Raw genomic sequence first — 15626 nt, 5'->3', positions numbered from 1 at the left:
ATATTTTTATTATATATATATATATATAATTATATAATAATAATAATAATAATAATAATAATAATAATAATAATAATAATAATAATAATAATAATCCAAAGCAAAAGTTCTAACAAAACCACCTCTTACGTCTTCACCGATCTCACCGGTTCCTGTACCTAACCTTTTATCACGCCATTAAAACGCTGTAAAATGTCACAACATGGAGTGTGTAAGCACTATTCTCTGTTTTGATGACGATCTGCTGAGGGGCTCTGTGGCCATTTGTATAAACAGTCTGCTTGGTTAAACTGAACTGATTATATACTCTTAAAAATTAAGATTCCACAAAGAACCAAAAAAGGTGGCAGGGATGACTAGAAGAACCATTTCTGGCCCCCCAAAAACCTTTTCAGGAAATGGATCAAATTGAACATTTTTATAGTCTAAAGAACCTTTAGATGTTTAGACGTTCCTTAGATGTCGAAGGTTCTTCATACAGTATAACACATTATGACACTATGACAGAGAACCATTTAAGGACATTCATTTCTAATAGTGCGGGACTATGTTCGCTTTTTGAATCCTTAGCTATTGAGGTTTCACATGGGTTTAAAAAAAATCTTAAAAATCTCAATTTTGGCCTAACAATAAATATTTGAACACATTTCTGTAATACAAAACCAGTGTCACAGTTCTCCCTCTCACTGTACCGAGTGCTGCATACGCTTGTTCTTTTATCCTTTGTGTGCTTTTATTTAGATTTTAACCATGTGCCTCAACTTGTAATTGCTTTGTTTTTGTAATATTTGCACCCGTTTGCACCTGCAACCCTGTTGGTTTAGTCATTTCTTTACCCTTCTATATTATCTCCGTCCATGCCTTATTTATTTGTTTTCTACAGTTTCTCCTTCCTTGTTTTTCAATTCTGGAAAATCTTCATTTTGAAGTCACTGGTTGCTTGTTTGACCTCCATTATGGACTAGCATTATGATTAGCGATCATTAGCAGTTTTTCAACCATGACATTACACACAAGCTTTAGATATGAACTGATGCTGTTAGAGACCCTGCAGCAGGATTCCAGTGTGCTCCAAACAACAGAATAAACACGTCACAATACAAATCAGATTCCAAAAATTTCCGACTTCCAACATAGCAGACGACAAGAGGTTGATTAAGTTAAACGTTAAGCTGAGATGTTGATGTGACTGATGCTTTTTCTCAGATATGTATGGATCCTGAACAGTCTGCTCAGTGGCTCCATGAAGATGAACACATCTCCTCTCTTCCTGCACTGTATCATCCTGCATGGCATTCCCAACTTTGACAACTCCGGGGGTTTGTATGATTACTGTCAGAATTTATGGAATTTAATTAAACAGGACACTGTGAATATGGCAATTTATAATCGAGTTTTTTAATGTTATAAAAAGCTCATGGATAGTGACGTAGCTTTCTGAAATGGTTCCACTTGGAACCTCAAGTAGGGTTTTGCAGGGTTCTACACTCATGTACTGTAAGGTTCCATACTCATCTAGGTTCTTACACTCATGTAAGGTTCTACACTCATGTAGGTTTCTACAGTCATGTAAGAGTCTACAATCAGGTAAGTGTCAGGCAAGGGTCTACATTCATCTAGGGTTCTGCACTTATGTAAGGTTCTACACTCATGTAGGGTTCTGCACTTATGTAAGGTTCTACACTCATGTAGGGTTCTACACTCATGTAAGGTTCTTCACTCATGTAGGGTTCTACTCTCATGTTGGTTTCTACTCTCTGGGGGATTTGGTAGCATTTAATGTGCGTAATGCATTCAACATTTGGCTTAATAATTAATACAATGAATTAGCTGTTGCTATGGACATGATGGTGGCTTTATATCAGAATGGAGAGAGCACCAGGGTTTGGTTTTGATCCCTCCTGTACATACAGTTTGTCTCTGGAACAGTAGAGACTGATCTTTTGCAAGGGGATTTCTATTCCTCCTCCTAGCACACCTGGAGCAGGTGATGTGGACTTCAGATCACGTGTCTCGGGTGTGTTACGTGCTCGAGAAGAGGAAATACTCTCAGCAGCAGCTGGGTGTGTTTATAGACTCAAAAAGACTGACAGGCAAACAGAGAAGAATATCGCCATTATTCAAATAAACACAATCAGAGGTGTACAGGATCAGGTTCTCTCTCTCTCTCTCTCTCTCTCTCTCTCTCTCTCTCTCTCTCTCTCTCTCTCTCTCTCTCTCTCTCTCTCTCACACACACACACTCTCACACACACACTCCTACACACACTCATATACACATAGACACTTGTACACACTGCAAAACACCCATACAATTTACTGGACACATTTGGAGCCCCACCCTCATCTTGGCTACTCAAACCACATCTCTATTATGCTAATTCTAGCATACTGTCCACTCGTCAGATTCCCTAAACCGGTTCTGAAGCATTTGAAAACCTGGCCAGCAGGAGCCACCTCTGATCTTCAGGACTGTTTTAAGTGCACTGACTGGAAAATCTTTAGGGAAACTGGATCCTGGACTTCCTGACTGGGAGACCTCAGTCAGTCTGGATTGGGAACAGCATCTCCAGCACTACCACATTGAGCACTGCAGCCCCTCAGGGCTGTGTGCTCAGTCCACTGCTGTTCACTATACTGACTAATGACTCACAGTTCAAACCACATCATCAAGTTCGCTGATGACATGACGATGGTGGGACTCATGAGTAAGAACAGTAAGCATACAAGGATGAGGCGAAACAGCTAACTGCCCGGTGTAGAGCCAACAACCTGTATCTGAACGTTGACAAATTTTAAGAGAAGCTTGTTGACTTTAGGATAACACAGAGTGACCTAACTCTGCTGAACATCAAATAATCTTCCTCGGTAATCTTCAAGAGCACCAAATTCCTTGGTGTTCATCTGGCGGAGAACTTCACTTGGTCACTCAACCTCAGCTACATCAGTAAGAAAGCCCAGCAGCGCCTCTACTTTCTCTGAAGGCTTAGGAAAGCCCATCTCTCTTCCCTTATCCTGACTAAGTTTTACAGAGGGACCATTGAGAAGCTGCATCACTGAGAAGCTGCATCACTGTCTGGTTTGGGAGCTACACCGTCTTGTATCGCAATATCGTCTGGTAACAGCAGATAGCGAGGACGGCTGAGAAGATCATCGGAATCTCTCTTCCCCCTATCACCGACAGACACTGAACTGTACATATCAATCACTTAATTGCTGTTCTTGAATGCCACCTTTCAATACCTTATCTAACTACCGATACTATGTTTGCATATGTTTACAATTGCTCTAGTTAATAATTTCTAATATACAGTATGCACACTGCTCAGCGCTATTTTGCGTACTTTGTGTATTTCGTCTTGTATCCGTCTTGTTTCGTCTTGTGTTTTGTACTGTCTGTTTGTAATGTTGCACTAGGTTGCGCACGTTATGTCGTTTTACAGTATGTACAGTAGCACCATCGTGATTTGGAAATAAATGGATAAATTTGGAAATGAGAATAAAAGCTTCTTGACCTGACTTCCTGACTTGACATTGTGATTTCTATACTGTAGAGTCTTAATGCTCACAGTCACAATAGACTTCAGCTAAGATTTCCCACAATCCCACGTGGTTTTGATGTCCTATTTCCGTTTTTCCTGCTTTTTTTGTATTTAATTATAATTTTAATATATAGTATATAAATGACATATAGAGAAGATAATCTGCTCTTTACAGGTACATAACTGACAAGATGTGGTGATTTCTCCATGTTTTGCAGTGTGCCGTCCCTTCATAAAGGTGTATCAGGGCATGCAGGCCGTCTACGCCTCCGGAGTTTAGTGAGTTCTGCTTTCATCCTTTACTTTATTACCGACTGCTGACTTCATCAGAAAGAAAGAAAGAGTCAGTAGAGTATTAGAAAACTAAAAAAAAAGACTAATCAGAATGCCCAATTCAGCAGCTTGCTGGTATTAATTATAGAAGGCAGGAAGTAGGAAGTAGATAAATTGAAGCTTTGTAGAACTTTTTCCCTTGTATGTCTGAATAGTTGTGGTGTGTGTTTTTGTTTATGTGTGTGTGTGTGTTCGTAGTCACATCGGACCAGGCCACAGACACAAGGTGTGCATCGCCCTGGAGCCGGCGCAGCTACTGAAAGGAGACATAATGGTATAACCATTAACCTGATTCACTAATGATTAACACGAGTTCATAAAACTCGTGTGTGTGATTGTGTGTGTGTGTGTGTGTGGTGGGGAGGTCATGAGCCGATAAAAAAAAAAAAACGTTACTGTTCTACCAGTTTAATGTATTAACATTTTGAGAACATTTACAGGAAGTAGTTTCACTGCACCAAGCTTGAGATCAAGAATAATATCATGAAGATGGAAAACAGAAATCCCACAAAGTTGTTCAGTAGAACATATATATAAAATACGTGTGAATTAAATGGAGAGATAAATAAAAAATAAAGACAAAATAATCAAACTAATGTAAATAAAAAAATAGGTCTGGGTGTTTAAAATTAAAATTAAAATAAGGAATTAAATAAAAGAAAGAAAGAAAGAAAGAAAGAAAGAAAGAAAGAAAGAAAGAAAGAAAGAAAGAAAGAAAGAAAGAAAGAAAGAAAGAAGGACCAAAATTGTTTTATTCTTTCCTTATTCTATGAAAGATCCATGTATGACTTTATATTTTAGGAAATTACTGTTTTTGAATTCAGATTTTTTTTCTTTACTTAGCTAGTTTCAGGCTTTCACAGTTTACATAGCTTGTTTTAATGCAGACCCAACCTTCAAATGCTGTGTGTGTGTGTGTGTGTGTGTGTGTGTGTGTGTGTGTGTGTGTGTGTGTGTGTGTGTGTGTGTGTGTGTGTGTGTGTGTGTGCGTAGGTAAAGTGTTTCCATAAAAGCAGTCCATCTCAGCGGGATCTGGTGTTCAGACTGCAGTTCCACACCGGAGCTGTGCAGGGATACAGTCTGATGTTCGAGAAGAAGGACATGGAGCAGGCCAACAAAGGTTTACACACACACACACACACACACACACACACACACACACACACACACACACACACACACACACACACACACAATGTCTAAATGTCTTCACATTTGAAAGTGTAGAAGAATCTTCGATGTATTTTTACAGGTGTCTTTTATTGGTATTTTGCATTTTTTTAATATATTAGAGCCAATAGAAAAAAGAAAATTAAATCTAAAAAACAGGAAAGAAAGAAAGAAAGAAAGAAAGAAAGAAAGAAAGAAAGAAAGAAAGAAAGAAAGAAAGAAAGAAAGAAAGAAAGAAAGAAAGAAAGAAAGAAAGATATACATTTAAAACGGAAAAGAAACACAAAGGGAAGAATAATTCCATTCTTTGAGGAACATCACTAAAGACTAAAGAGAGAGAGAGAGAGAGAGAGAGAGAGAGAGATTTAACTCAAATCTTTTTACTTGTCATCATTCAATTAAAAGAGCAACATTAAACAAGAACAGAAAATGGAAGAACCTACACGAACAATGTCTATGTGTGTATACAGTATATTCAATAAGATAAGTGTGCAACAGGCTTGTAATTTAGTTACCCGGCTCACGCACATCCACTGAAACTCTGCTGTTTTGGTTTCAGATCCCAGATTTCCGGATTATGGCAAAGTGGAGCTGGTGTTCTCTGAAGGCCCTGAGAGGAGCCAAGGTATAATTCAAGCGTTCGTCTCTTTCCACACTACACACACGCCTCCCACTGTTAGCCAGGGCACAGCCTGCTGAACTCTTCTGCTGCCCTGTCAGCACACTCTTCACACATTTCCCCCCTGAGACCGACTCCCAGCAGGAGGGAGGAAGAGTGTGTGTGTTCAAGCGAGAGACATTCCACATCCTCGCTCCAGCAGCAAGCGAGAGACAGTGTGTGTCTCTGTGAGGAGTAAATACAGCGAATGGTATAAGGGCCTATTTATGATGGACTTATATATAAGCATATTCCTGTTTTCACTTGTACACTTGCTGAACAATTTATTAGGAACCCCTGTACATCTGTTCATTCATGCACATATATAATCATAGACTTAAGCCAAAAGAGTCAGTAAATATGAAGAAGAATAAAACTTTATTATGTCACATATACAGTAGAGCACAGTAAATTTCTTTCTTCATATATCCTTATCCACTTTGGATTTTGGGGTCAGATCACAGGGTCAGCCCTGATACAGCACCCCTGGAGCAGTGAGGGTTAAGGGCTTTGCTTAAGTGCCCAAGAGTGACAGCTTGGCAGTGCTGGGACTTGAACCACAATACTCCAATCAACAATCTAGAGCCATAACTGCTTGAGCCACCACGGCCCCATTCGTTCTTGAAAATATTAGGATAGATTTACAGATTGGAACAAAATGTGATCTCATGGTTGTTAGTGCCAGACAGGCTGGCTCGGGTCTTTCAGAAACTGCTGATCTGATCTGCTAACCCGAGGGTTTCCTCCGGGTACTCCGGTTTCCTCCCCCGGTCCAAAGACATGCATGGTAGGTTGATTGGCATCTCTGGAAAATTGTCCGTAGTGTGTGAGTGAATGAGAGTGTGTGTGTGCCCTGTGATGGCTTGGCACTCCGTCCAGGGTGTATCCTGCCTCGATGCCTGATGACGCCTGAGATAGGCACAGGCTCCCCGTGACCCGAGGTAGTTCAGATAAGCGGTAGAAAATGAGAGAGAGAGGTCAAAATGCAGGTCTGAACGCATGCTATTAGGTTCTCGGTTAATCTCACACCTTCTCTCTGTGTGTTAGGAGCTGATATTTGGCAAAACGGTGCTGATGTCTCGGTGGACTACAGCTCAACAGACTCGCTCAACAGATGGGACTCGTACCAGGACGTCTGCAATGGGGAAGGTAACATTAAAAAAGCAGTATCTAGGACGTAGAACCTCCATAACCAGAATTACTACCACACTGCTATCAATGTAACCATGTATCTTGCATAAAGCTTTCTAACTTCCTAAAGCTTGGCATGGCTTGATGTCATTTCTGAACATTCTTGATAGAAATGATGTGTTTTGCTGATGCGGCTTGTTATGAATGTGATCGTTTTTCTTTGGGATGGGGGGTGTGGGGTGGTTCTAGATAGAACAGCTCCAAGCCTCTATAATGACTCTTACATGTTACCCTGAGGGACATCCTGCTGAGAACATTAACCCACATTTTCTGTATTCATATCATCCACCCCCCCCCCCCCCCCGAATCGCTTGATAAATCTGTTTCCATTTCACTGTATAACACGTGTCATTAAGGAGAATTCCCAGAATGCTGGCTAGATGGAGATGATGAGCGATGGCTGCTCAGGGATGTGAGATGGAGAAATCATCATCAACTTTACCTTGTTTTGTTTGGAAAAGGTTTTCACTTGAGATCAGTTAGGGAGGAAATGAATCAGCATCCTGACATTCCATCTCCATCATATCTCCAGATCCTCTCTCACTCTGAGCAGGATAAGACATTGACTGAAGATAAAGGTGGTGATGATGATGATGATGATGATGATGAAGCAGCCTGAGGTTACATTTAAGTGTTCATTACTCATAATAAGATATAGACATTGGATATCCATCGTTCTTTCTTTCTTTCTTTCTTTCTTTCTTTCTTTCTTTCTTAAACTATTTTTCTATCTTTTACTTCTTTCATTCTTTTTTACTTCTTCCTGTCAGTACAACTTTGAGGTTTTAGAGCAGTATAGATAGTGGACATGTTTATAAACCATATTGTAATGCGGTCTGCATCTGGAAAAATAATAATAAACTGCAGCATGCTGGTGTGCCACAGGGAAAGATCGACACACACTGTTGCTTAGAAATTCTGTTTCCTTCATGTTTAAACAACAATCTCTCTCTCTCTCTCTCTCTCTCTCTCTCTCTCTCTCTCTCTCTCTCTCTCTCTCTCTCTCTCTCTCTTACCTCTTTCATTTTTTCAGTTAGAGAATATCTGTATGTTACTAAACACACAGGCTTATTAAAAACCAGACATGCCTCCACCCAAAGACCCCCCCCACCCACACACTTATACAAACACACAAACTCTACACACTCAATAAAAACACTCTCTCTCTCTCTCTCTCTCTCTCTCTCTCTCTCTCTCTCTCTCTCTCTCTCTCTCTCTCTCTCTCTCTCACACACACACACACACACACACACACACACACACACACACACTCTGTACACATACACCATACACATGTACCCTACAGAGACACTGAATACACACACTGAACACACACACTGTCCCAGCCGCAGCGGTCCCAAGCCTCACACTCAGGGGTATTTTTCTCCTGCCGTGCCCGCTGTGGTGTACCTCACCCGTCTGCCACGGAATTCACAGGCAGCTGAAAATAGACAAACACACAGAGCCGAGTCTGGATCCCGTGCTACAGGAGAGTGAGCGACGTTCTGAGATATGCCAAAAGTGAAATATCGTAAAGCAGGGAGGCTCCCTTAATAAAACGCAGGGTCCATAAAGCACAAAGATACATATATTAATTAAAAAATTTAAAGAGTGAGGCAGACGGAGGCGGTTCGGTGTTGGGCGCTTGTGAAGATGAAGCATTCCTGTGGCACAATTTACTCTCGCATGTAAACACAATGTTTGAGAAAAAGCCCTGCAGGAATTCAACATCTCTCTACTACCGGCTCCGTTCTTCTCCACAACTCCTCTTCCTCTTGATTTACTGTCTCTTATATGAGAATCTACACCATAGAGCTGCGGAATCCTCTGTCCTGATTGGTCAGAAACTGATGATTAGTTTTCTCTGACAGTAGTGCAGCTGCAAATCACAGCTGGATATTAATGTTAATGCAATCGCACTGATATTCTATTGTTACTATGGCAACAATAAACATGTATAATTTTAAATTCTTTCTTTCTTTCTTTCTTTCTTTCTTTCTTCCTGTCTTTCTTTCTTTCTGTGATCTCTCTCTCTCTCTCTCTCTCTCTCTCTCTCTCTCTCTCTCTCTCTCTCTCTCTCTCTCTCTCTCTCTCTCTCTGCTCTTTTGAATAAATAAACAGCTCAATCCTACAACATGAGATCCAGCTGTTCATATGTTTCCTCACTGCGGAGTGAATGACACACACACACACACACACACACACACACACACACACACACACACACACACACACACACACACACACACACACACACACAGTTATTGGGATTTTATTCTGACCTTTTCTGCATATTGTTCTGTCGATATCTTTGTTATTTTTTTCTTTACTTCCTGTGTGAGAACTAACTTGTCCTGGTAGTTTGTGTGTTTACTATTTGAAAAACATTTGAGATGATTTCTGTAAGCCAGCAATTTTGGTTCGGTGCACATCTGGTTTCATAACAGTGTGTGTGTGTGTGTGTGTGTGTGTGTGTGTGTGTGTGTGTGTGTGTGTGTGTGTGTGTGTGTGTGTGTGTCTGTGTGTCTGTGTCTGTGTGTCTGTGTTGACAGCAGCAGCAGCAGGTGTGTAATTTAGTAACACATGCAGACAGCAGCTTAAGTTTCATATAAAAGCAGCTGAAGTAGAAGGCACTGTGTCTCTGATTTAAAAGCTCCTGTCAGGTGTTTAGCTGCAGAACGGAATGTTGTTGTTTTTTTTCCTTTTACAGATGGAGGGACTCTTTCGCTGTCTTCTCTTCATTCAGACTCACTTCTTTTGTTCTTAATATCTGCCTTTCTTCTTGCTCACATCAGTGCCTTCTTTTAATAAAAATATTGTGCCTCCTATCCTTCATCTTTCTTTCTTTCTTTCTTTCTTTCTTTCTTTCTTTCTTTCTTTCTTTCTTTCTTTCTTTCTTTCGCGTGTATTCACGGTGTGTGTGTGTGTGTGTGTTCACTGCTGTGTGTGTGTGCACTTTGGATGGGTCAAATGCAGAGAACGAATTCTGAGTATGGGTCACCTTACTTAGCCGTATGTCACTTTCACTTCACTTCACTGTTTTCATTTCTTTATTCATTTGTTTATGCATTCTTCCTTTATATACTGTATATATTTTGCTCATTCCTTCTTTTTTCGTTCTTTCTCCCTCTCTACACATCAACTCTCCATTCTTTCTTCTCTTTTTACCTTTTCACCTTTTTTCTTCTGACTGAAATGATCTCAGTTCCTGCTCCTTCTTCTAATCCCCGCCCCTATGTTTACATTCCTCTCTCCATATAAGGCAACTTCAACATGCCTCTTGTCCTTGTGTCCGAGCACACACACACACACACACACACACACACACACACACACACACACACATACACATACACACAGATATAAACATACGTGAATGTCTTGCTTGAAGGTAAGAGGAGGTAAGAAAATGTGGGATCTTTCCCCCTCTGAGGGGTGGTGAGAGTAAGGAATGTGGGAGGGGGTAGGTAAGAGAGAGAGAGAGAGAGAGAGAGAGAGAGAGAGAGAGAGAGAGAGAGAGAGAGAGAGAGAGAGAGAGAGAGAGAGAGAGAGAGAGAGAGAGAGAGAGAGAGAGAGAGAGAGAGAGAGAGAGAGAGGGCGAGTTAAAACAGGAATCATAAAGAGGAAGACGTGCTGGTGAAATGTAACTGCAGTTAAGGAGGATTTCTGACGGCTTTGGATAAACCTGGACTTTTACATGTATGTATAGCTGTGCGTGTGTGTGTGTGTGTGTGTGTGTGTGTGTGTGTGTGTGTGTGTGTGTGTGTGTGTGTGTGTGTGTGTGTGAAGCCTTATGTACACTTTATCATGCAGGTTTGCTCTTCCGAGCTCCACACACAAGTACTTAGCAGACAGAGTTTGCTTCTGGATCACCAACGTTAACATATAGAACATCTTTTTTGTATTTTTTTTTTTTTTTTTTTTTTTTATCTGTTACCATATGGTTCAGTATCCAGTGGGATTCGTCTCTCGACCTTGATGGTGGTTTAAGAAGTGAAAAAAGGCCAGAAGACTAGGTGGTGAATCACATGATAGTGTGAATGGCTTGGGTCAACCGTGGGAGGGTTGTGGTCTTTCTTTGATTAACTACTTAGACCTGAAGTCTGAGAGCCATCTGAGAGTGAGAGGAGTTTTTTACCACACACAGCAACCCTACAACCGAAACGATACGATGTCTTACATATATTTTTTTAAAGCTAATGCATGTTGTCTATTTGTGTGGAAAACATAAACACAAATGAAGCAACAACCAAAGTACTAAAAAAAACAGGATTATAGATTTTATATCATTTAACTGCATTTGAAGTGATTTACATCTTGTATTTTTTCTACCAAGCATCTTAAACTAAAAGTTTGTGAGTGTGGACATGATATGAGGTACAGGTCAAATACAATTTGTCTGGCAATGTTTTCATCAAAAGAATCTATGTAATGAAAGAATGAACCTTTGTGTGAAACTATATACAACATTGCTTGTGATATTGCTTCTTATTTAACTAAGAAACAAACAAAAAAAATCCCTGTACAAGGTTGTTTGAATTAATTTCTTATAAATTTGTTTTCAAATCTTGAATATGAACAAAATTTGCTCAGTTTTCGTCTGGTCACCATTTTATTAGATATAAAAAAAAACTTTCAGGACATTATTCAAAGATTAAAAAGTTTCAGAAATGCCTGTTTTGTTAAACCAGTGTGTTATCTAACTTAGGTTTGGGGTCCACGTTCACACTCACAATTGTTAGTAAAAGCCTTTTAATATTCATTAGACTGAAGATCTTTTTTTGTTTGTTTTTTTGTTTTTTAACAAAGGAAATATATTTTCTGGTTATTGGACTGAAGAGTTTATGGATGTTTGTCATGTTCCATTTTGGTATTGCCCAGAAGGTTTCCTCTATTTGTCTGTCTCTAAGTGTCTTTAACCCAGCTGACCTCTTGAAGCACTACATCTCTTCTCTCCCCCAGCTCCCCCCTTGCAGCCCCCGATTGCAACCCTGGACAAATTATCACCTAAACGAAGCCAGGGCAGCACAGTCATCCTAAGCAGGTCCAACCGCACCATATCTGTCACCTCCAGCCCCGAGCATAGTGACCACGCTCTTTCAGCCAGCAGTGACTCTGGTCTCTCAAGTGCCTCCCTTTGGACTGAGCGCTGCCTTGTGTCTGGTGGAAAGACTGCTGGTCCCAGTGAGCAGGAGAAGGCAGACCTGAATCGCCTTCTGAGTGGATTTGGGCTCGACAAACCTCGGACAGATGAGGGAATGGAGCTGACCTCAGCCCCTCAGGGAGTCCTACATCACCCAGTGCAGGTCCACATAAACGGCAATTCCCGGCCGAAAGAGCGAGAAACGGACATCCTGGATGACGAGGTACTGATGTCCGGCCACGACCTGCGTAGTGTAGACAGTCTGGGGACTCTGTCATCATCATACCACAAGAGCAGCCAAAACTCTCTGTTGTCTGATGGCTTCTGCAGCCCCGGAGTGATTGAGGATATCCCACATCCCGGCCCAGCTGCCATGGAAGAATATGAACGAGCATATGCTGAGACTCGCAGAAACTGTCTTGCCAAGAGATCTGTCTCTGTTCCTATCACCACCACTTCTAACACAGCTTCCAAGGGGCAGCAATTCCAGCAGGGCAACTACTCCACTCAGACCTGGGTCCGCCAGCAGCAAATGGTAGCTGCTCCGCACTACTCCTACCTGCCTGAGGAAAGTGCAGTGGAGGAGAACTTCCATGGGGACAGGCAAGAGATTTTACTCAAAGGGATCATCAGTAATCAAAACCATGCTGCTGTGAACCCAAAGATATCTCCATGCCAGGAAAGCGAGAAAAATCATGACGAGGAGTTTAACTCCCTTACAGTGGACATCGACAACTCAATTGACCAGCTTAACCAGCTGATCCTGGACTTGGACCCTACATTTGTGCCTATACCAACACAGACCAATTCGTTTAAAAGAAATGGAGGAACAACAACTGTGACTACGACATGTAACAACAAGGGCTTGACACTTAAACTCAATGAGAACAACAGGAATCAGCAGGCAGGTAAGACAGAGAAAAGATTTTAAAGATGCATACGATCTGACTTTTTCTTCTGGGTTGAATATTTCTCTTCTCTTTCTTGTGGTGGGTGTGGTGGTGGTTCTATAACCTACCAATTGAAATCCAACTTGACAACCTCTGGGTCACATCTATACTAATGGCAAGTTTGGTGGTGGTGGTGCTGTTTTTTGGAACATCTTTTCAGCCGTGATCTAGATGGGGAAAAGACAGCAAGATTTATATCATTAGTGAATGATAGTTTCCTAAATCTGGCTGAGAACCCTTGGGGATATATCAATGCAGGTTGGAAGGAAGACAAGGAAGAAGAAACTAAATCTTTAATAATAATGTACAAGCTTCTGTTCACACATGAGCCTTTTTAATAATTCTTGGTAAGAACTTTTGGTCCCATGCATGAATTTGCAATTAAACCCTTGCCAAATAATTATCATTAAGTTCCATTAATAAGAAGTTTAAATAAAAAGCATTAATGGAAATAAAGAACCATTCATACATCATCAGTGAAACCAGTCCATTGTATACATTTCCAGTGTAAATACTGCATATTTTACTGGGTTACTGGGCAAGTCACCAACATATAAAGTATATTTGCTATTATAGTAGCACCTAGTAACACCTTGTTGCATATAAGGGTAAAGTCTTGCCAAATAGCAAGACAGAACTTGGAATAAAGGCATCCGTTAATGTGTACAGGGACCATTTCGGTACTTTTCATACTTCACACCATTGTGCTACGTCTGACAAACAACAAGGTTAAAGGAATTCCAAGCGGTTTTCACACAAATGGGAAATCAGAGCTTCTGGCAGAATCTTAGCTATGTGACAAGGTTTAGTTGTTTGAACTTGCCTTTACTCAGGTATCTGCTTTTCAGAGATCTTTAGCACATATCCTCTTATCAGCTCCTATTGAAGACAATCTTTAAGCCCGCATGGCCTGTGGAATGGACAAAGTCCTTTTTCTTTAAGGTTCGTCTTATTTACATTCAAGTGTTTTCATGACAGATGTAAAAACATACTAAAATACATTTAGGAACACCTGTTATCCATATCGAACCAAAGTAGTTGATGATTATTGTTTTTTAAGGCACATAAACAGTAGAAACATAATCCAGGAATTCTGTAGCTGGGAGCGGATTTGTTCCCTCGAGGGTGTAAAGTAGAGTTTTGACGAAAGGGCTGACAAGATGGCCTAAGCATCCTTTTGAAGTGAAAAGCCAATTCTACTGTACTGTCTAAGCAAGACATGAAGACAAAAAAGGAAAGATGAAAAGGGGTCCAAAAAAAAAATGGCAGGATCTTAAAGATGGTGTTTTGTGATACTGATCAAAGGTAAAACATGACTTTTGCAGCATTAGCACACTATACTAGTTGATTGATTATCAGATCACATTATCTTGGCATGTTTACAAAATGGTAGCTTTGAATGCTGACTGTTTATCCAGCTGCTCGGATGCAGAGGCCCTGCGGGAGTCTCCCGGAGACTCGGACACACACCAAGAGCAAGATTTTTGCTTTGGAATGTTGGAAATGTTCAGGGACAATTAGAGACAGTAAAAGCTTTAATTGGATCTTTCGCACCTAAACAGCAGAAATAGTTACACAGGTAGGAGTTATAGAAGGTCAAAGGTCAAAGTATTTATATTTTTTCTTTTATAAACCAATTTCACACGGATATCTGAATCAAACCTTTTTTTCGAGGTTAATGAAAACATCATTCATTTGATTAACTATTAACTATTAACTATTAACATCATTAATAGGATTTCAGTACTGTTTGTAGTTACACTGCAACTTAAGGCGGAAAAAACAAACAAAAGTTAATCGAGACGAAACATTTCTTTTACCTTATGTTCTAAAATAAAGAAAAACAAAATGAAAATTTGGAGCAAGAAAAAAAAATAATTTCTCAGCACATTTTCTAAAATAAATCTAAACAAAATTGAAATGAATACTTAAACACAAAAACATTATATTATAAAAATTTTGTTGTAATTTAAAGTAATGTAACATAGTTACAAAGTTTTCTTTGTAGTTACAAGGCAACACAAAGACAAAAATAAATAAATAAATAAATAAATAGATAAATAAATAAATAAATAAATAAATAAATAACACATTTTAATTTCAGAATTCTTTAATTTCAGAGTTTCAGTCCTCTCTGTTCGGCTGTAATGACAATACAAAACTAAACAACAATGAAGTTAAACAAAACACATGATTTTAGTAGTCTTGCTATTCTGGCTATGCTATAACAAAGTAAAACCAAAAACACTAAAATTTTAATTCTTATTTCTTAGCTATGATGTCACATAAAGAAAAAAAAAGGTAGACAATAAAATGTAGCTTCATTGTTTTTTTCTGGCTTTTCTGTAATGAAACAAAAACATGGTTTGTTTAATGTTTCAGATTATTGTGTGACATACGGTATATATTTTACATTTATATATTACATTGACAAAAAAAATCTAGTTCTAGTACTTCTGATCATGCTTTCATGAAAAGACAAAGCCAAAAAGTTAAACAAAAACTATGTTACCGGTTAAACTGTAAATTAACTTTCTGCTATGAACTAGACGTTAAATACCTATTCATTTTATTGCATCATTATGTGTTCACACCTCCTAAAAATGGATTTCTTTCTACGTGTTGAACTTAGCGAACACA

The 15626-nt window shown here is 39.7% G+C and overlaps 1 protein-coding gene across 2 annotated transcripts in view; it reads left to right on the top strand.

The window, feature by feature from the left end:
- LOC113662303 (tensin-3) overlaps positions 1-15626 on the top strand; it is a 54072-nt gene that overhangs the window by 20892 nt on the left and 17554 nt on the right. Inside the window, exons 7-13 of one of the 2 annotated variants that reach the window (XM_027177038.2) lie at positions 1207-1319; positions 3760-3820; positions 4073-4148; positions 4868-4994; positions 5604-5669; positions 6750-6851; positions 11856-12944. In XM_027177038.2, the coding sequence (XP_027032839.2) occupies positions 1207-1319; positions 3760-3820; positions 4073-4148; positions 4868-4994; positions 5604-5669; positions 6750-6851; positions 11856-12944 (1634 nt within the window). The remainder of the gene's footprint in view (positions 1-1206; positions 1320-3759; positions 3821-4072; positions 4149-4867; positions 4995-5603; positions 5670-6749; positions 6852-11855; positions 12945-15626) is intronic. The other variant, XM_027177040.2, reaches the window with a different exon arrangement.

Source organism: Tachysurus fulvidraco, chromosome 1 (genome assembly GCF_022655615.1).
Source record: "Tachysurus fulvidraco isolate hzauxx_2018 chromosome 1, HZAU_PFXX_2.0, whole genome shotgun sequence".
Classification (NCBI taxonomy): domain Eukaryota; kingdom Metazoa; phylum Chordata; class Actinopteri; order Siluriformes; family Bagridae; genus Tachysurus; species Tachysurus fulvidraco.
The sequence above is the reverse complement of the archived record's forward strand: the minus strand, read 5'-3'. Positions and strand labels throughout refer to the sequence as shown.